This window comes from Ooceraea biroi, chromosome 11 (assembly GCF_003672135.1).
Source record: "Ooceraea biroi isolate clonal line C1 chromosome 11, Obir_v5.4, whole genome shotgun sequence".
Classification (NCBI taxonomy): domain Eukaryota; kingdom Metazoa; phylum Arthropoda; class Insecta; order Hymenoptera; family Formicidae; genus Ooceraea; species Ooceraea biroi.
The window spans coordinates 4854675-4876864 of NC_039516.1; the positions used below are offsets into that span (position 1 = coordinate 4854675).

Here is a 22190-nt window from a genome sequence, read left to right on the forward strand (position 1 = left end):
ACTGCGTAATTACATTAGTGTATACGCAGTGTTGAAACTTAACGAGTTAATCTCTTAATAGCAATTTAAAAAAATTACATTTTCCTTTAAATATTATCTCATAATTTCATAAGAACAAAATCTGATGAAAATCGTACAACGTTGGTGATAATAATTTACATCATAATTTACATCATAATTTACATCATAATTTACATCATAATGTTTTAATCCATAAAGCTTTTTTCAACTCATAAAACACATAGAATATACACATATGCACATATATTCAAATACATGAACATAGAAATAAAATTATGAACTATAGAGAAATAACTATTTAGAGAAAAAACGGAAAAAAAAAACAGAGAATAATGCGAAACATGATATTTTATGAAAATAAAATGCATTTTACTAACAAATCTGTTATTATATGAAAAGCCAAAGAAAATACATAATCTGTGCAAATTATTGCATATAAATTGCACATATGTTACGAAGAACGGGATATATATTTTTCGCACGGATGACAATTAATATGTCGGGAAAATATCGTTGGTCATTTAATAATAATAAAGCATAATATGAAAATAATTATAATTGTAATATTCGGAATTTTGTCGCATTTTCAGCGAATACGTCATAGGGATTGTTCCAAATAATTATTATTCGATGAAGTTTTAATTAATATCGTCAGCTATTCGTTATTGGCATCACAAATTGCGAATATTAAAGTACGTCACGATCACATAAAATCCTATCATGCACTTATACTGGGAGAATTTTTTCATGGCATATTCCATGTCCAGATTGTCAAAACTGCATTATTAATTCTATCCTATTGCGAGAACATCCATTACGCTTTGATGGAACCTTGCTTCGTATAGTCATGCATTTTTATTGCACCAGTCACGAGAGATTAATTATTTCTAGAAATTTCTAGAATATAAAAACACCAGTCCTTTCAAAAGCCGGACTACGAACATAGAACGTGTATTCTATACTAATCGTAATAATCGTAGCATGTAAAAATATTTTACTTTAGCATTAATAATAATATTTGATGTATGTACTTGATACTTATGAAAATAATAAATATACATAATTTTAGAAACTTTGTATCAAATTCTGTTATTTTAATAAAGGTATTTTAATAAAATGATATAATTAAATCAACAAATCACAATACTATTCTTTATTTATGCATAATCTTCATTTAAATATATCTCCTTCAGTATCTCTTTATTTTAATATCATTAATACCAGTATAATATTATTTGATATAGTATTGATTAGTATATTATTATTTGATATAGTATTGATTAGTATAATATTATTTGATGAAATTAGATAGCGAAGCTTTAATCCGTAAATGAGAACGAGTAGCCGGAGAAATCGACACCGGACCCAGAAAGTAGAACGAAAGAAGCACACAGATAGAAAATGGAATGAGGGTGGCAGATGGCTCCTAAACAAATTAAAATAACTGCTAGATCCTGCAGGAAACATGGCCTAAAAGAACGTTTTCCATGAATGCAAGTGCCCTTAGCGACATGAATGCTGCGCGCGGAGGAGAGAAAAGAAAGACGGAAAGGAGAAGGTCGTAAGGGAGACTTAACCACCTCGGGGCTCTTAAAAGGAGCTTAACTTTGCGCATAAAATTAAAGCATTGTAATTGCAACGCCACTGTTGCAACGCAGTTTCTCTTTTTCTCTGGATCTCAACTTCCGTTACCTTCTGTCAGTTATTCAAATCAATCTCAATATCAATCTCATCCCGATGATGGAAACAGTTTGAAAAAAATACAATTTCTTTAAAATAACTTTATTGTCGTTAGCATGATGATATAATAATGTTTAACTGACTAATTATCCAAAATTTTTTATATAAGCTTCATACATAAAATTTCTGACGGCTTTAATTTCTTGAAATTAGAATATGTCCCCTATTTAAAAAATTCAAGTACACAGTTAAGGTAAAGTCCATTGATATCACGCAATAAAATTTTGTTCGCTACACCTCCTTCATCTTTTAGCTGTCATATAAATTTCATGAGTACATTCTGTGCTTAATTCCAGCTGCGATTCACCAGTGTAGTAACTCAGCATTTTTAATCGTAATACACGTGTATTATTCTCCGGCGGATAAATAAAACCGTAAGAGGTTAATACACCGCGGAACGGCATATCGAGCGACGTTAATTCAAAATGCGATCATCCTGCCGGTTTTCTGTTACCGTAATCATAAAATCCGCGCTCATGATTTCGCTCAGAGGATATAATTTTCCGGGGACAACTCCGCTATGCTTCGCGTTAGCCACGGAAGAGAAGCCCTCCCGGAAGATGATAAAATGATTTTTAATTGCGGCGGATGTGCAAGCCCGAGACGAACACCGTTGCCGTAGCCGCTGCCGCTGTGGGCTTCTCATGCAGATTACATCGTGCGGAATGAAGCACTAAATAAATCCCTCGATAAATCCACGATAAAATATGTACCAAGCGGTTCCCAGCGGACCACGGAAACTGTTTAAGTCGTTTGATAACATGTCCACTCTTTATCTCCCTCGTTGGAATACGTTATTAAGAGTTATCATCGTGAAATCTACGTAACATGTATGTAATCGATTATGTGCGAATGCGCGGAAAAAGAATTTGCGCATGCAACATGTTGCAGAACTGGCATAAATTTTCTGTTCATTCGGAAATTCGTACCGAAGTCAATTCATCGCTCCAAAAAATTCTAAGTCTGTATTTTAGATTATCATGTAGCGCGTCCATTGTTTGTCAATGCAATTCAATAATTAACACTTTTATTTCCACAAAACTGATAAGATATAATAAACATAATATAAAATATAATAAATTATGATATTTGCAAAATTTTAAACTATCCTTTTCATTCTTTTTAAAGTACATTTTGCTCTCCAAAATCATAAGTGTGCGAGATCCAACTTTCGTGGTCGGAGTCCGGCACTGACTGCTGATTCCGTTCGGAAGAGAACGTGCGACGTGAAAAGTGACCACTCGGTGATCACGGCAAGGACTGGGGCGTGTGACAGGAGTTCACTAATTCCGCGGAATGTTCGTTTAACAAGTTTATTGTAACACAGTCAAAAATTGAACAAAAAGTCAGTCACGGATTGTCTCGGAGAACGCGAATCTGCGCGAATGTATCGTCCGTCGAAGATCTCGAGCGTCGATCGGGAACGCGCGTATCTGCTAATGTGGAAAACGCGACGTTGTTCCACGGATGCACTCCGAACTCGATCTCGAGAAATTCGAACGATTTAACGTGCGGCCGAACTTGGGCGAACTCGATGAGTACTGTCGGCGACAACGATTCGTTAGCGAACGAGGCTGAATCTTATCTGGCTTTGTTCTCGATGAGCGATCGACAGCGACGTCTCTTGTTTGTCGCCTTCGGTGGAGAAAAATAGGCATGCGCGACCAAACAAGCGATCTCTTTCGTCTCTGTCCATCGCACGTGATGATTTAAGCCGTGCGAGCGAGATCGTCGGGGTTCGCGCCCGTACGAGGTCAATTTTCGATCGCGAACGACGCGAATATTGTTAGCTCCGGATAGCGCGCGACAAATATCTGGCGCTCGATTTGCCACGCAAGACTCGACGAAAGTTTAATCGAAGTCTAATTACAAAAATGGTTTGACCGTGGTCCGGATCCCGAACAATAAGAATTGACAACATAATGCAATTCTCATTTAGCAAGCAGTTATTTTAGTATCGATATTATTTTTAATTTCATTGATGGCAGAGATGTTCTGTAGTGTTTCAATTCACCAAGCGGCTTAGATACATCGTACGTGATTGGTCGCGTTCAGTTTCAAAGCGAGCTTTGCCAATTTCGATAGCTTCGGCATCGTTCATGACGATCCTGTTCGAGCCCGGGCATTTTCGGGTGCGGCGCCGTCGCGCGGTTTTCCATATCCGTCGATTTTGATCCGCTCAAAACGATCGGTCATAGCGGAGCTGCCGGCACCTATATTCCAACCCCTTTTCATCCCCGGTCTCGCCGTATTTCTGCCATCGCTGCCGCCTCCTCCCCTTTGCCGAACGATTCGCCGTAGCAGTAGTAGTCGACCTATCGCCACCGATATCCCTCTATTCAAATATCATCGTCAAACCGCGCGTCCCGCGTCATTATTCTTCCAAATGGGATTCATGCCGCGGCATAATGGGACAGAGATATCAATCCGATCGACGAATATAATATCCGATTACACAGCCACAAACGGCACCGTTTTATGATGACCCCCCTCCCCCCCCCCCTCGTGCATGCAGACTGCACATTAAATTGCAATGCGTGGTACCAAATACCCACCGCAGACTGTGGCCGATATTCGAGCAGAAAATCGACCCGTCTCGCGGGCGAATTTCCAATAGCTCTCAATAGGTCAATCTCCGATCGCGGGAAAAATTTGCTCGAAGATCGAGTGAACGATTGATTGCAGAAATCGTGCTGTGAGGATGGAGCACTTTCCATCAGCGCTCTATATGCTGTCGCCTAAATAAATAGTTTATTCCATAAAAATTCGATACAAACAGATAAACGACTTGGAAGACTATACGAATCGAGATTGCCGATTTTATAGATAATTACCTATTGTTTAACTGAATTTTCGTGGAGAAAAGATTGCCTCTGAGGAAGCGAAGGGATTCGCTGATGAGGTTCTGTCAACACTATTAAGAAAAGGGTCTTTATTTTGGCAGTTTCGAGAATAAAGGAATCCGTTTACTACACGCGAGGTATTGTAATCGCTGCAGAGACGCCACGCAATCGTGACGCGCTCAAAAGCTCCGAGTGCTGGGCGCGTTGGAGCCGTATTTACGAACGGTGCTCGCTCACAATGCCACGAAATAGCAAACACCATCAACGTCGATTTAATTTCCTCCCGTGAGCGCACGTATACGAATACGTCACGATATGGAAGAATCTGCGAGCGTGGAACAAAACAGGACGATGGAATAGAACGAGGTGAAAGGAGCAACACTGGGGAAAAGTATTGGCGACAAGAAAGCGAGTGCTTCCTCTCTCTCTCTCTCTCTCTCTCTTTCTGCTACCACTGCTGCTGATGCTGAGTCGGAGAAAGGAAAAGCAGCAAAAGCGATGATCGTGAGGAGATTTTCACAATGCACTCGTTTCAGACGATCCCGGAAGACGGATGATCGCTCCGTATCGACTATCCGCGGCCACGCCGTTTCTTGCTTAAGGAATTTCATCCGGTGCACCGGAAGCGTGCACGGTCGACTAAACGCCATAACGTCAACGATTCGTTGCAGGTTCGCTGTCGAAATTCACGTCAGTCGAATCACGAATCGTCGAGGTAAGTCACCGTTGCGAGTGCCGGCGCGCGAGTGATAGACGAGTGAATTGAAAATTGATTTCTCTCTCGAGGGAAATGCGCGCTCTCGCGTGCTTGATGAGTCTGACAACGCGACGGCTGTTTCTACTACCGCGACTGAGTGCACGGACGGTTTTAGCGACGGTCAATATTTACCATCTTATGCGGGTTAATTCGGCGTAGAATAGTCACTCATGAATATTATCTAGTCTGCTGGTTGTTTGCTTTAAGGGTGGATTGCTTATTCACAAGGGATGCACGAGAGTTATTATATATAAGTTGAAACGGGTCTACTTACATCTGAGCGACGCGACCGCGACTGCGAATTGCAAGTCATAAAAGATGCATCAGTGAATTACAAATTTAAGTTTCTTCTCTATTTCATGTTTGCTCGCTAGTTTGTTTTCTTTTTTTCCATAATTTTATTTCTTCTTGAAGCGCTGCTTACGAGCAGCGCTTAAACTATCAAAAGAAAACTATCAAACGAACAGTATAGCAATTGCACATTTAAGAACGTTGTCAATATTCTCCATGAGATATATAAAATCAACAGGAAAAAGTTTTATGCAAACAGAAAATCGAGGGAATAACCGCAACGACATTCGCGTAAATTGATCGAAATGGAATGGCGAATAACAGACATGTAGGAATGGAATGAGTACGCGTCAGGACGAAAAGAAATTTCCGGGCTTTATGATCGGGCTAAGGTAGCAGCAGCAGGTGCAGAAATTGTATGTGCGACAACGATGTTCGACGAACGCGAGACAGAATTCTATCGCGTCGGGAATGCTGAATGGATGTTCGAATCGAATTCCAACCAAGATTACAGCGGCAGCCTCACCAGACAATTGGCGGGTCTATTTACGACGTCGGTCCAGGAACGCACCGAATGGGAGCCAGAATTATTGTATTAAGGTGGAAGATGGCAACCAGAATGTATGACGCGTATAGTCTCTCCTTCTCCCTTCCACTCTCAATAAGCAACGACGCGCGGCGTAGCTGGCATATTGGAAGAGCATGTAAAGCACAGGAGCCCTCAAGTCTAAGGAAATTTCAGAGGGATCTACTCTACTCCTCTTCTTCCACTTGCAACTTTCCCACGTACACTAAATATATCAGAAGTAGAAGCGATAGAAACTCGATAAGATTGCAGAAACAAAAGGAAAAGGCCTGCTACGCCCAGTTATGCCACCGCTCATAACCGTCGCGAGTCATAGCCTCCTTCTTATTCACTGCACTTGTTTGCGCTTTGTATACTGGAGGTAAAACAGACGCAGGCACGTACTTTCTAAAGATAAGGGCGGAAGAACGCAAGAATACTAATGCAGTTGAAAAAAAGAGATCCCCGGTATCAACGTGTAAAATCGCAGTATCTTGTAAGGCAGACCGAAGTCTCGCGAGACTCTGTGTTGAAAAAGAATCCCAGTTGTAATTTACTACGTGAACGTAATCGCGTTAACGTTGTTTAGCCTGGTTAATGTAATTCCTAGCGGTTAATCCAAGGGAGTTGCATATCCGAGTATCTACCGCGTTCTCGCGTTTCCTTTAATTGGCGCGCTCATCCGCTAAGACTCAGTTAAGGCCGTCCCCGAAATAAGCGAGTTGCTTGGTATATTGCATTCCCCGACCGCAAATTTCGCCTGAGGGGAACATCATGCGAGGCAGAGATGTGCGGGCGCTATCTAGATTTAACGAATCCCTCTCTTGTCCCGCTTACGTAAACCAGTTTCGGGAATTAATCACGTTTATCGAAAGGTAAAGCGTTAAACAATTCTCGTTAAAGGGGATCAGGCCTGCGGAAAAATGAAAAGCTTGGTAAATTAATCAGAATGTAAATCGCCGGCTTTGTTCGTCGAAGCGTCCCGCGAGTTTCATGAATAATACGCGCCTAATGGTTACGGCTTTTCGTTAGTCACAGTCTTTGTGACGGAAATGTAACACTGAGTCACGTAAATAAGTAGGGATGGTTTATTATCGCCTAGAAGTGCGCTTCTCTCGTAAGACTATTACAATAGCGTAATTTATATGTAAATGTAATTAAACTGACATTGTTGCGACAGTCTGCAGAGAATGTTCATTGATAAGAGAACGTATGCGGTTCTTCTGACATTCTGCTTACGTGCGAACAGTGTTGTTCTCTTTTCACATTATGAACGAGAACATTTAAATTAATTATAAGTACGATATCAATAACGACATTTAATTTCTTCGCTTCCATTCTCACAATTTCAATATTTCAATAGTACATTTTAATGCAAAATTAAAATAAATTATTTTCTATTAATTGTTCAACATCATACACATTGATACAGTTGGAAACTCGATGAAATATATTTCTGGAGTTTCTTCATTTTTCGCGGCAGGTAATTTATCTGTCACTATACGTATTATAGTTCGAGAAAAGAATCCTTTCCTCCGACATCAGTTGAGAGAAATTTCATACTACCGCACAAATTTCAGATAGAAACGCATGAGCGTTAAAACGGAACTCTCGCACTCTCCGTTTCTCTCTTTGCAAAGCAACGTCAAATTAATGAGTTACCAAGAGGGGTGAGTTGCCGCTTGGTAAAACACAAGAGGCACGGGAGCACGAGAAATGAGAGACGAGAGAAAAGAGAGAAGACAGAGAAAGAAAGCGAAAAGACGAGTGTACGGACCAGCGCATAGGAGAATAGTGCGCGCGACGGTATTCCCTAATTAATTACCTACGAACTATATGTGACCCGCGACGGAAAAATTCATCTCCGTGCAAGGTACGCGCTCACGTTCACGTCCATAGGGAGAAATTTATCGCAAGAAACGGCGTTGAATCCGAGTCGACATTCAGTTGCTACGGCAACGGCTTTTGCCACTTGGCTTTGAATGTCATGCACCTGCGCTAATTATTATACCGCGAAAAACGCAAAGCGGTAAGTTGGTGGTAACATTTTTTCATGACATAAAGGATACCACAAATTTATGTCGTCGCGTATATTTGTCCAGATCTGTATTTTTAAATGTTTATGTGAATTTCAATAGATTATTATAAATTATTATTTTTTAATAAATTACAGATTAATAAAAGAGAGTTCCATATTAAATCGCATTATCTAAAATAAGAACACAAATTTACGTTAACAGTTCCTATCATACAAATAAAATTACGAAAATTCCGTGAATTCGTCGGATTTTTTTAATCGTTGGCGAAAAGTAAATGCGACTTCCAAGTAATATTTCTAATTTAATATAAAGAATATTAAAAATTAATTCTTCTCCTTTGATCAACCGTCGTGCCAATGAAGAACTTTCCCCTCGATCCATGTCGAGGAGTGCGGTTTTAGAAAATCGGAAATTGGGTTATTCATCGGAATTCAAGACCGCGGAAGTTAAAGCCTCTGCAAATAGAAGAAAGGCGAGGCGAAGGAAAAGAAGCGGAGCGAGAAGAGAGGATCGCCAGGTGGAGGATCGCTTCAAAGGGACGTTGAGGGAAAAGTGGCGCTCGTTTATTGTCAAGAAAAACAGAGGGCCTCTTCTTTTCTCTTTGGCTCGGGATTACGACGGGAATCGTGATCGCTATCGGGGACAGAGACGATGATGACTCCGGGGAAATCAAAATAGGGGACGAATATCGGGCGTCCCATGGTCCAAGAATGACGAAGGCAACACGGACCGTTTCGTGTTACGAGAGGAATGGCCGTCATTCGGTGACGGCGGCGGCACGTGATAGCCAACGGAAACAAACCGACTTCCATCCCGAGAGGAACGTATCAAATTTTACTGCCGCTGGTCTTAACATTTCCGAAGAAGCCGCAGAAGCGACTGGAATTCGGCGCCAGTTGCGAAGAAAAATGTCTGCGCGACAAAGTTCATATGTGGAGATAATAATAATTTTTTTGGTAATTATGTACTTTAACGGACCCAGCCCCGATGACCTTGACCTTGACATATGTTGTCAAGGTCACCCTCCTGAGTGACCTTGAAGAAGTTTCAGCCGTCGCTCGTTGTTTGTTAAAAAGTTATAAACAAAGAAAGTTTAATGATTTCGCACGAATTCTTAGCTGTCCACGTGAAGCAAGAACCTGATACTGACATATATTACGAAGGTTACCTTCCCGAATAACCCGCACTAGGTTTTAGTCGTCGATCGTTGTTTGTTAACAAGTTATTAACAAAAATGTTTAATGAATAAAGCATAATTTTACGATACCATATACGTCACATACCATATAGGTCACGCCGGAATCCGTGGCGTGTACCAGGTGATTAAAATCTGCACGGTGAAATCTGTTACACTGGCCCCGGCGGGGGGGGAGGGGCTTCGCGAAGCCCCTCCCCCCGCCCTCCCGCGAAGCGGGCTGAAAACGAGCGTATGTGTCCGGGGCTCCAGTTTCGGAAAATATAACCTAACCAGGTTAGGTTAGGTTAGGTTAAGCTAAAGCAGAGAATACTTTGTATTTAACTGTTTGTGCTTTTGGTTAAAGTGAAGAATACTTTGTACTTATATTAAAAGAAACTATTCTATATATTAACAATTCACTGCTTTAAATGACTTTCCTTTCTTCGTTCATATACATATTCGTCGTTTATATCTTTCAATATTCAATATTCTTTCAAAATAACTACTATATTTTCGAAATTTCTTTTGTTAATAACTTTTTCATAAACAACGATCGACGACTAAAACCTAGTGCGGGTTATTCGGGAAGGTAACCTTCGTAATATATGTCAGTATCAGGTTCTTGCTTCACGTGGACAGCTAAAAATTCGTGCGAAATCATTAAACTTTCTTTGTTTATAACTTCTTAACAAACAACGAGCGACGGCTAAAACTTCTTCAAGGTCACTCAGGAGGGTGACCTTGACAACATATGTCAAGGTCAAGGTCATCGGGGCTGGGTCCGTTAAAGTACATAATTACCATTTTTTTAAATGTCCTAACATAGTTTCGAAAATATATTTATGAAACACACTATCTGCATCTCGTTTTCTTACGTTTGCGCTTTATCAGTTACACGTTATAACCATGTTATCATTACTGTTTTACATATAGAATCACTGAACTTGTTACAATTCTATTACTCCTGTTAAACTCGAGAGAACCACCTAACACATCGTTAAGTCAGGTTAATCTAGGGCTCGGATTTCGAAGTTACAGAATAATGTTGGGAGCTATCATCTCTCCTTGTATATTAGCTCATGGTAATAGCACTGTTTGAAACTCGATTGAACATCCCGCGAGCATCGACGAGCAAAAAAAAAACGGCTCTTTTGTGCGTATCCAAGAGCCATCAGTGCTCGATAAAACGCGCGACTTTTGCTTTCAAACTGGGCTGCCGTGGCACGTTTTCATGTGTTTCACGTGAAATATCGCGTGTAGACCGTCACTGTGCGCGTGTATGCGACACACGCGAGTTCACACGCTGCTGTTATTCCGTGTAAAACTCTACTATACTATTTTTCCCGTCATCTCTCCGTGGTTAAAATGCTCGTGGTGAAATCGAGGATAAACACGGTTGAATCCATGCCAGCTGCTCATCGGTGTGCGGCGTGCACGTGTTAAAAAAAATATATATATATATACATGGCGAATAAGCGAGAGATGCGCTCTGTCAGGTCGTGCACGAACACGGCATTATGCGGGAGCGAAAGAATCGATTTGACGTTCGTGCGAGTTGACGTGGGCTTCCGTAACGCGCGTCAAGTCGGCTGCATTTAACGTTTATCGACGGGAAATGTGGCGAAAAAGTTGACGGCGTGGCGCGCGCGAGCAATGTCTTCTTTTTTCTACTCCTGTCAATGCATCCGAAACGTCGATTGCACGTTCCGAGGAATCGCTGACGCGGACATCCTCGTCATGGCCGGATTACGATAGGATAAAACACGAAAAAATTCATGCGCCAGCCCCGCTGATATTCGGACATCTTTGAAAAAATAATTTCCGATGGAGATCTCTGCGCTACGCACACAAAACTTTCCTGAACTGGAAAGTTTCGGATCTCCGACTCTATACTCTCCACTTGCAATTATCTCGATTCTCTCGACTCTTAATTCTCAACTGTCAGCTTCCGAACTTTCGTTCCGATTCGAACAAAAATGCGCACGCTCTTCTTTCAAAATGTCGATTAACGAGCTCGCGAAATTAACGGGCGTAAAATGTCGATTCCAATTCCAACGTCGTCTCCGCGTACATCAGACTCCGTACGCGCCATTCGCGGTCCAACGATCCAACGAAAGACCAGACGCGCGCACGATCCGTTCCACGGACACGCGCAAATAGGTCGTCACATCATTTGCGGTCGAGGTCCGGGAATTAATTTCGTACTAAGCGGCCGGAGGGTTATGATATCGCAAATTGCAAATACTTGATACGATCGTCGGTCGTGGGCGGGCGGCCATATGATTTATCGAACGCGCTGCACACCGCGCATAGTATCGGCCCTGTCCGGGGTTTGACATCATTTATTACACGTAGGAAACGCGCGCGTGCTCATGGACGATGGAGACCGCAACTGTATCGCGGTCGCAGCGGCTGTAAACGAGGTCGTCGACCGGCAGGTCGTCGATCGTTCGCCATATCCATCTGTCGGTAGTTACGATCATCGGTAGTGGATCATCAGAACGGGGGCGGTTTCTCAGTTATCGCTCTGAATCTCTGCCGTTCGACGCACAGTAGTGGCACCACGACGCTGAATGCGGTCGATACCGCAATGATGAGTGAATGCGGGATGGGATCGAGGCTCCGGCACCCACCCGACTTCAATGACGTGGTCGCACCCATTACGATGTCTTTGTCGCAATTTCTGCTATCGAATTCCATCCGACGAAACTGGGATAGCTCACTGCCGGTCCTCTTTGTTAGGTCTATCGATTTTCCCGTAAATAAACGGCTGCGACATTCCTATCGTCGCAGCTGCGATTCGCACCTACGCGACCAGATCTGCTAATAATACGCTAATGCCTTGTAATATCGGGTTTTAGTAGAATTGATCGGAATTATTGTAGAATTCCTCGGAAGAATTAATTCGTATCTTACTGTTTAAAATGTTAATATGTAATGATTAAATGATTAAGTCACATGTTAAATTTATGCATCTCCATACATCCCGGGTAGAAATTTGGTCTGGCATGCCTGATCTAGCGTATGCCAAATAAGGCCCGAATACGATTTTTGATCGGTATACCGGATTCGGCATGCCAGATCCGATAATTATTTGGCATGCCGAATATTTAGTCTGACATGACTGATCTAGCGTATGCCAAATAAGGCCCGAATACGATTTTTGATCGGTATACCGAATTCGGTATGCCAGATCCAATAATTATTTGACATGTCGAATATTCTTTTTTTCTGATTTACCAAGCGACCGATAAGGCCCGAATACGATTTTTGATCGGTATACCGGATTCGGCATGCCAGATCCGATGATGGCCAAGCGTGACGTTCTCGCAAGAAACATTTGCTTATCACATTATAAATAACCATCCGGAAAACCGCAGTGGACTGAAAAAAATAAGCAGTGGCCTATTATAAATCATTAATATTAATTAATTGAGACAATTGTGAAGTTAAATTGTCGTTTTACGGGAGGTACGGGGGGATTTTAATTAAATTGTCAGAATAATTAATTGGCAGTGTTCTCTCGAATTTTATAGCATTGTTTAAAATCGGCAGTGGTATACAAAATTTTGAGTTGTGAATTCCCCCCTGCGTTTACTTAGGAACAGATACGGCAGACATGATCCGGTCCAAACTTGTAAAATGCGTTACACCCCTTATCCGGGCCGAATTTGGTTTACCGAATCAGGACCGAATGTCAGAGCCGGCATGCCTTACTCGACCCTAACTTTTACCAAACATAATTTCTACCCGGGATATCTCGCAATCACTCTTTAATTTTCAAAAATGAGTAAAATTCCTAAAGAAAAGGGAACAAATCTCTGTTCTACTCTGTTTTACTCATCATTTCGATTTGCTTTATGTCAAGTATGACATAATATGTCGATTTGACGTGACTCAAAGCAATGATTATGATTTCCACTTGTATGTATATCCTATCGAGGCTATGTATGTAATCAATTCACAGTTCCTTAACTTCCGTGGTCAGAAGGGAAGCTTATGCGATTACACTCTGGCCGTATCTATTCCCATCTCGGTTATGGCAAAATCTATGTCGCACACCGGTGCTCGCCAACTCGCTGCGGTTGCTCCGCAGTAGCGAGCGGACATTGGAATCCGCCAGTGGTCAGGGAACGGCTATGGTCAGACAGTGGTACCGGCAACGTCTTCGTTTACTGCTCGCTTTGATATTAGACATCGTAGAGAATGAGAGAGTTAATCGATCTACACGGTATTAGGTATTTTCTAAAAACATTATAATTCGTAAAGTCGTTCCTATCCGCATACCTATCTTTAATTACCGTGGCTTTATCTATCTTTGTCAAAAGCGTTGCTTTATTATTTTGCCTTAATACACCGAATTTCCAATAATCTATAGTCGAAGTCAAAGATAGGCATTAGATTCATCGTGAAATAATTAAATTAAATTTTGTACTCTGCGCGATGTAATCTATGAGTTGTATGCAACTTTGAATTACTTTCATAAATAAAACCAATACAGCTACGGAATCTTTATAGGCGACGAGACTTTGCTAATTAAGGTCTCGTAATTTGTTATAAAATTAAATATTTTTTATTCTTATCATTCAAGGTACTATCGTCGCAATGATAGACGCCAGGAACAACAATAACGGAAATGATATCTTTGTTGCGAAGCCGTGATTTCGTCTCGATCGACGTGGAGCGCGGTCACTGTAGTTATTTTAATCCAGCGAGCGTCAATAGGGAGGATAACGATGCGTAAAAATCGCGCGTAATAACGGACGCCACGATTTGCCGGTTCGAGCGTATCGTAACGAGAAATCCGCCATTATGTCGCGTAACGGCGCGGACAATGGTGCGATAATTCCAGCCGGTGGTACGCGCATCCGGCCACGTGCACCCACAGCTTCACATCCGCGTCATACGTGCATACACAGCTATGCGCGCTCGTCCATCCGTGTTGCGTAAGTCGGCCACAATAGAGCCGAGAAAGCGGTGGACAATTGACTCGTCGTCGATCGAGAATGCTTCCGTGCAGAGTGCGCGTTTAACTGATTGTGGCACCGGCGACACTTCGCGTCGCAAGCGATGTCGATATATCAAGCGGCGACACTCGCGTGTCAGACCCCTGATGCTGGGAAAACGATCTTGAGCGCGATGACGAGTGTTCCTGGTCCTCTCGTGCACCTCGCACCATCGATATGCTGCGTTTTAAACACTTCTACTCGCAACGGAATTTGAAACGAGCGCAAAGAAATGTAAAAACAGTCTCTCGATGTATTGATGTATATTAGATGAATGTTCAAAGATTAAAAAATAAGGTTTATATACAGGGTGTCCCGGGTTTTAACCGACAAACTGCGGGAGCATATTCTACTAGTGGAAATAAGAAAAAATTCTTATATCGAGTTTGCTTAGAAATGCTTTATTACAAAGTTATAAACCAATATTGAAAAGAAATATGAGATAAGTAACAACGGATTTTTTCACAAAAATATAAATTATCTACGCAATGATTTAGTGACGCATTTCAAAATGTTGTCCTTGCACATCGATACAAGCTAGACATCGACGTAGTACAGAATTTGTTACGGTACGACATTCCTGAAAATTTGGTTGCATCTCAGTAACTGAATTAGTAATTCGTTGCTTTAAATCTATCTGGTACTCTCCTGTTGGGAAATCTACGTTGATACTCTTGTACGACAGCTCGTGCATTTCCGTCACAGAATCCGTACACGAAATGAATATCAGTGTATTCCTCATTTGAAAACACTTTTGGCATTCTGATAGTAATTGCTAGTTGACACGACGATTGAAATCTAACAGCTACTGTCGTGAAAGTAACAATCATACTGAATCGTTTCAACATAGTGAACATGAATACATGTGAATACACGTAACATAAACATCTTCGACCTTCCAAATTCTACACTATGTTCCGTTGTTACTTATCTCATATTTCTTTTCAATATTGGTTTATAACTTTGTAATAAAGCATTTCTAAGCAAACTCGATATAAGAATTTTTTCTTATTTCCACTAGTAGAATATGCTCCCGCAGTTTGTCGGTTAAAACCCGGGACACCCTGTATATTTCTGATATCTTCCGACGCGTAGGGCGAATAATATCATTCTCCATTCGAGGAAATTCTTTCTCTTTAAGGTAATATCTGCTGAGCGTTATTCCACGCGATACGATATTAATGTCAGCGTAATAGCATAATGGTATCCCCATGGATATAAATGGAGATGTATCCTCATGGATGTAAATGTAATGTTTGTTGCTTATGGTAATGAGCGTGTAAGAAGGCTTGATGTAACTGTAAAGCCGATTGGGGTGGTTTCCGCAACGGAGGCGTACGGACGACGCCACACGTTGCGGTGTTAACACCTGGCGTCAGCTCTATCAGCACGGCAGGGTGTCAGCGCGATCAGCACTTCCGTTCGACGGGAAGAGCAACGGCAACAGCCTCGAGCATTTGCAGCTGCACGCCGTTCAACACGCTAAGTTTCCCTCGCGCACAATTGATCTAGTCAGCGCCAGAAGGAATTACGCGACTTCGCGCGCGCGTACACACTCGCATGCGGCAACTCGACGATCTCTCTGATGAAGCCCGTGATAACATATGGTGTACGGTATACAGATGCGAAACATACGCAAGAGAGATGGACTAGTCTGACATTTGCAGTAGATGTTATTTGCATTTGGACACGTTCATGTTCTATACAGAACTCGCGTTTAACGAGTCGCTTTCTTAGAGATGTGAAAAAATGCGAATACAATGACAGTCTGCGGATTGCAATTTCGCGTTATCATTATCGCAAAATGTAATGTATAAAAAGTAAAGGAAACAAAGAAATGAAAAATGATCACGCTAAGCATGATCGAGCGACACAAGTTGATGAAAAAATATTTCGTCAATGAGACCTGCTTGATCAAGATTCTGCTTGGATAATTCTTGAATAGTGCCACGATTTTACGGCAATTTTATAATCCGTATTATTTCGCGAGTTCTAGTTCCGTACGATAATTTCCACGATTAATCGATTAGGACTGCTTGGCGTTCTAAGCTTTTTACATGCGTATATTAAGGATTAAACGCGCGTTACTCTATAACTAAGCGCGGTATATATATCAGTAAATATTTGCGTATACATCAATAATGCTGTAAACATGCTTTACTGCTCTAACGCGGCTTTATAATATTGCAATATAAACACATATTGTTCGGCTCAATAATTAGCCATAAATTATCGCTCTTCGCAATCAGCCTTTTAGGATACGCGAACACGTGCAAATTTTCGCTGCGCAAACAGCAATCGCGTATTTCAGAGAAATTTTGCCAATGATACCGTAATTTCACTATGATGCATGCTATAATAAAACATTTATGCCCGAAGAACGATCGCAGTCAAGTGTAGTCAAATTTTCCTAATGATACAATAAGTCTGCCATAATATTGGTTCAAGCAGGATCTGTACGACTCATAGATTACATTGCTCAGAGTACAAATTTAGTTAATAACACATTGACAATATTCATCATAATCGCTTCGTTAATCCTCGTTACCCACTTATATTTCGATCAACTTTTGATCAGAATTTTAACTCGTGGTTAATGATATTCGGAATCAAAGTTTTCTATCTGCGACCATGATTGCGATGAGATAAAAACCAAATTTCATTGAATAGAAGAAGGAAGCGTGTCGTTGCGTAAACGCGAATCGCTGGATTCGTGTCTACGTCGCGATTGTCGAGAGTGCAATCACACGACATGTTCGTTTCGCAAGGCGGAAGGGGCCGAAGGGGTAGCGAGAGTAGCGATGGCTGATGGGGTAAAACTGGGTCCCGACTGCGATATCACGTCGCTCGCGTTTAAGGGGTTGAGGGCGCGCCCGTTTGCATTTGCGACGAGTATCCGCACGGTTAAGCGTCCTCGTCAAGTGGCATTCTCCCGTTAGCCGGTGCGTCTGACGCTAAGTGCGTGACCACGTATAATCTACTGACATCGGAAATGTAATCCTACGTTATTTTTTTTTCATGAGCAAATCGTCGTCCATTGTGAAATTACCACCGCTTATGTAAACGTTACGACAAACATTGCTATTTTATTTTTGCTCGCCGACATGTAACAAGCCTATTTTCCTATCTAATGAATCTTTGACTCTTTAATCTTAACTATAATATCTTTAAAAAACATTTTCCTATTTTTTCTTTTATGCTGCAAAATGTCTATTATCTTGTGTGGTAAAGGACTATAATTGTGTAACTTATTTTAGCGTGTCGTGATTGCAATTTGTTACGTATCCATTGCGTCTATATATCATTAGCTATGTCAGTTATAATTATCGTTGGATTCATTCTCTCGTGTAATCATTGCATGTACATTTCTGTCAATAACACATTACCGCTAATTAGTGTACACAATTCTCATATATAGATTGTGTGGAGATTGCATACAGGATTGTATAAAGAACGGGAGACTGTTCGCTTATAGTACCGAGCATATTAAGATTATGTTTGCTCTTGTACAAGAGTAAAAAAAGCTTTTATATAGGAGCGGATTCAAGAAATATGTTGCTTATAAAATTTATGTGTTTTATGCTGACAGATATGGAACTTGTGGAACAATAAGATTGGCAAAATTACAACTTTAACTCGCCTATGTCAACCTAAAAGCATAAAAGATAGTTGTTTCATGTGCAACAATTTAATACTTGGCGTAATAAATAACACGCAGTATGAAAACGGCGCCTTGATTTGTGCGAACGTCAAGAGGGTGCTGTAATTTTTTTCAACCGCGGCAACTATAAATCCTGATTTTTTTAATCGTGGATCATAGATTATCCGAGAATATACACAGCTCGCGCGCTTTTAGTAGGTCACTGAATCATTTTATTCGCGGGAGACCGTTCGCTTGTAGTAAACGCGGCTCGTTCGGCGAACGTTGGAACTTTAAGAGAATTTAAAGCCTCGCATCCCCACGCATCTCCACGAGGAAATGATCCGTTGCCGCTCAGATGAGAAATGCTCTTGGAAAACTGGTTTTCGCTGCCGGGCGTTCGCTGTTGCGGCGATGCCGAGGTTACATTTTACGACAATGCGGAACACCGCAATTGTACCACGTGTGGGAAATTAGCCCCGCACTTTCTTAATTTTGTATTTTCCTCAGTTGTGGTACGTTTGCCCTGATTTATGCCACAAAGAGAAAATCGATAACTTAAATAAAAAAATAAACGTTCACGTATAGCCTGGTACTTTTTCGCGATTGATTAATTTTTGTTTCTAAATTGATATTAACTTATGCCGTGTTGCGCTGTTGAAAGAATTTCAATGTCATTCCGTTAAGATAAAAAAATTCACAGCTAATTTGTGGCACAAATTAGTAGAAACGTAGCACAACTCAGCACAGTCGAAAAAAAATACAAAATTCAGAAAGTGCAGGGCTAATTTTATATTATACACATAATTATGTGTATCCCGTTAAACCTAAGCTATTGCCGTGCAAGATAAAACCGCGGTTACTTCGCGGTTTCTCTTTAGCTTGGGAATCGCGCTTCACCGTCCGTAACTTGACTCTCGAATAAACTGTGTTCGTTAGTAACTGCGCTCCCAAACATACCTTCGCCGAATACTTAGTGCAGTGCAACCGTAGTGTAATGCACCAAGCGCGAGTTTATAAATTTCCAAATGTCGTAAAATGTTTTATTGCTTGAAAAAATTCAATAAATTATCAAGTCATGTTTTTAAAATAAGCAAAGTGGTATATTTATCGTCGACAAATACTGTGCTATCAAAATCGAGCTATGAAATGTCGAGGATGCACTTTCCTGTATAAGAACGTTAATAATTCACCGGTTTAAATTGAACGTGATATTCCTACCGTCCATCGTAATTTATGCTGCGGAACTGCTGTCGACGGTTCATGCAAAAAGTGACACTCCATGTAACTCGATAATGTCACAACAAAAAGAAATTTGCGGTCGTGCAAGAAATGCTATTTACGACGACGTAACTGTAATCACGCTATCGGAAAAATCTGTTTACAGCACTACTAGTGGTGTCATCCGCGCGACTCGGCTATCTCTTTCACTCTTTCTCTCTCATAGCCCTGTAGGTATAAAATCCAATAATGCCGGCACGACCGTTCGGCATACACTCTCTTCGAAAAACCCATTTTCCACTCGTCGTAATCGCATACTCGTTTTTGTGGGCAAAAACGCTTAGGGCAAGAACTCTCGATATTTTGGTGCGATATTAACAAAGTTGAGAAGTATAATCAAGTTGCAAATATCACTAAATTAGAAGATAAAGAGTGAAGGAATAATAACGTAAAAATGTAATAGCTTATATTTTTGTTTGTAATTATAATATTTGCTAGTATCCGACCCGAATAGCACAAAGCCGATCGGGAATGTTACAAAGTTCTTTGAAGGAGTACACGTTGGTTATTTGCTACCTAACCGATGGTTAATGATACACGTTTTGCATAATCAACATCGTTATCCGACGTCACAAAACTTGCGCGGAGCCAAGTCAGCTCGAGTTGCAGGACAGCCAAGTGATTACGCGAGCACAAATTTTGGAGCCAAGATGAATAAGAGGAACAAAAGGACCGTCGCCATTTTATTCGCTGTTAAATACTGCGGCGAATATATAAGAACGTATGCGATTCTGAACGATCGCGAATATGTTGGGCGTGCGCGGGGGAAGGAACCTGAAGTGTCTTTCGGGATGAAAACGGAGGTGCTTTCGAGCTCGAATGGTGATCCGGATTTTATGGGGTTGCTCAATAAAGGCGATATTTACGAGGATCGAATTGGCTGTCGAATGTAGTAACGTATAACGGATGGAACGTGGGGCCGATTTGCGGCTTAACGAAATCCTTGCTTCGTCGCAGTCTCCTCGTATTCGAGGTTTTCGTGTACACCGCGACGACGCAGAGCAACGGTAAACCAGCAGGATATACAAGTAATGAGATCGAAAACGTGGAGATCGAAAGGTGGAACGCATCACCGCGTCTCAAATCTATCCAGACTGAAATCTTTTCTTATTTTATGGATATCCATTAAAAAATTAAAAACTTCAGCATGGACATTATATAAGATTACATATTGTAATCTTTTTATCATGTATTGAAATCTTTTTATCGTGAGATGCGTCAACTGATAAAAAATAATAACTGTAGAAATTACATCTAAAGTTAAAAAATAGATCAAAAAACATATTGAAAATCTGTTTTAACTCAAAATAACTGATTTTTTAAATAAGCTACACTGTTTGGCAAGAGCATACGTTACATTAAAAAGAAAACATGTCAGGAAAACATTGTAATCATATGATTATTAAAGGTATTTTGATACTAGTTTAATAATAACGATGGAAATTTAATAATAATAACGAGCGAAATTAAATTCCATTCAAGATGAGTAATCAACAATATCCACGATTATTGATATATCTGTAGTTTGAGTTGACCGTCATGTTCGCACACGTCAGTACAAGGAGTCAAATCGCACGGAATATTGAAAGCATTTAATAATTGTCCGGTGAATTTAATTAACTGAATTATTTTCATACAGAATTCCAAATCGCAGATGCGATGGCATTCAAACAACATTCGTCGGATATCCATATTAAAACGGATAATATCACAGTTGCCACTTGACACAACAATATCAATAAAGTACAATGCCGTCACGGTAATAACTGAATGAAGTTATTGCAAATTATCGTTTTATTCCGCAATTTGATCCGTGATCATAACGTGATGCAAATGACTCATGACATTTACTCGATAACAACGTTATTTCACGACTGACGCATGCTCTTCTCGTAACGCTGCGACGAGAGAATCAAAATGACGTGTGTAACGTAACATGTCATGCACGTACGATCGCCTTATGTCGCATACGTAACGCACATTTTGTCAAAGAAAACTTAACAAGATAAGTTGTCTTGCAAACAGAAAAAATGCAGCAAATTCAGTATCCATTACTTTTACTTAGAGATTCCTCAAAGAAATTAATTCAAATGTTCTTAATTCAAATCTCTGTACTGCCAAAAGTTTTTACTTATGCGCATGAAAATCAGATTGAAATGTACAAATGGCATTCGCAAAATTATTAGAAATTATATATCGCAAATATGAATAATAACAATTTATTTGAAAAAGAATATTTTTCGTGTTGTACGCGCGCGTAGCTAGATGTGCGATGCTATTCATGTTACGGCAGGTACTTTGAATGGTTAAGGCCGCTTAGAAATCTACGGCACCATAGAGATTCACGTCTGGGCTGAGCGAATGAGCGCTACGGGGCCATCGTTCATAAATATCAATGCGGCTTACCTGAACAGGGGCTCACCGCTGTCCTCTTTGAACCAGAGTACCATGGAGACGGCGTCATTCGACTCGCGGGGCTGTATGTTACACGGCAGCATCGCCTTCTGACCCGCCACCCCCTGTATCGATACCATGGGTACTGAAACACACAACCACGACTCGTTCAGAGAAATGTCCATTTTGCCGCGGGAAAACGAAGAATAATGAAAGGGAGTGGCATCGTCGGATAACAAAGAATTATGAATTTTTTAGGCAGCACCGATAACGATCCTCCGCGAATCCCCGTGAGGGATGTCGAAGACTTTTTCTGCGTTGACAAGATTTCCAGATTTTGTCATATCTCTGTATCTTGCTGTCCTCGACACTACAACGTCTACGCTCTCCGCGAAATATTCAGATCTCGTTTGACTCCTTCTGACTATTTGATGTT

The 22190-nt window shown here is 40.9% G+C and overlaps 1 protein-coding gene across 4 annotated transcripts in view; it reads right to left on the minus strand.

Moving 5' to 3' along the window:
• Positions 1 to 22190, minus strand: part of LOC105275896 (hemicentin-1) — a 185601-nt gene that overhangs the window by 133356 nt on the left and 30055 nt on the right. For all 4 annotated transcript variants that reach the window (XM_011333088.3, XM_011333086.3, XM_011333084.3 and 1 more), the window contains exon 3: positions 21767 to 21899. In XM_011333088.3, the coding sequence (XP_011331390.1) occupies positions 21767 to 21899 (133 nt within the window). The remainder of the gene's footprint in view (positions 1 to 21766; positions 21900 to 22190) is intronic.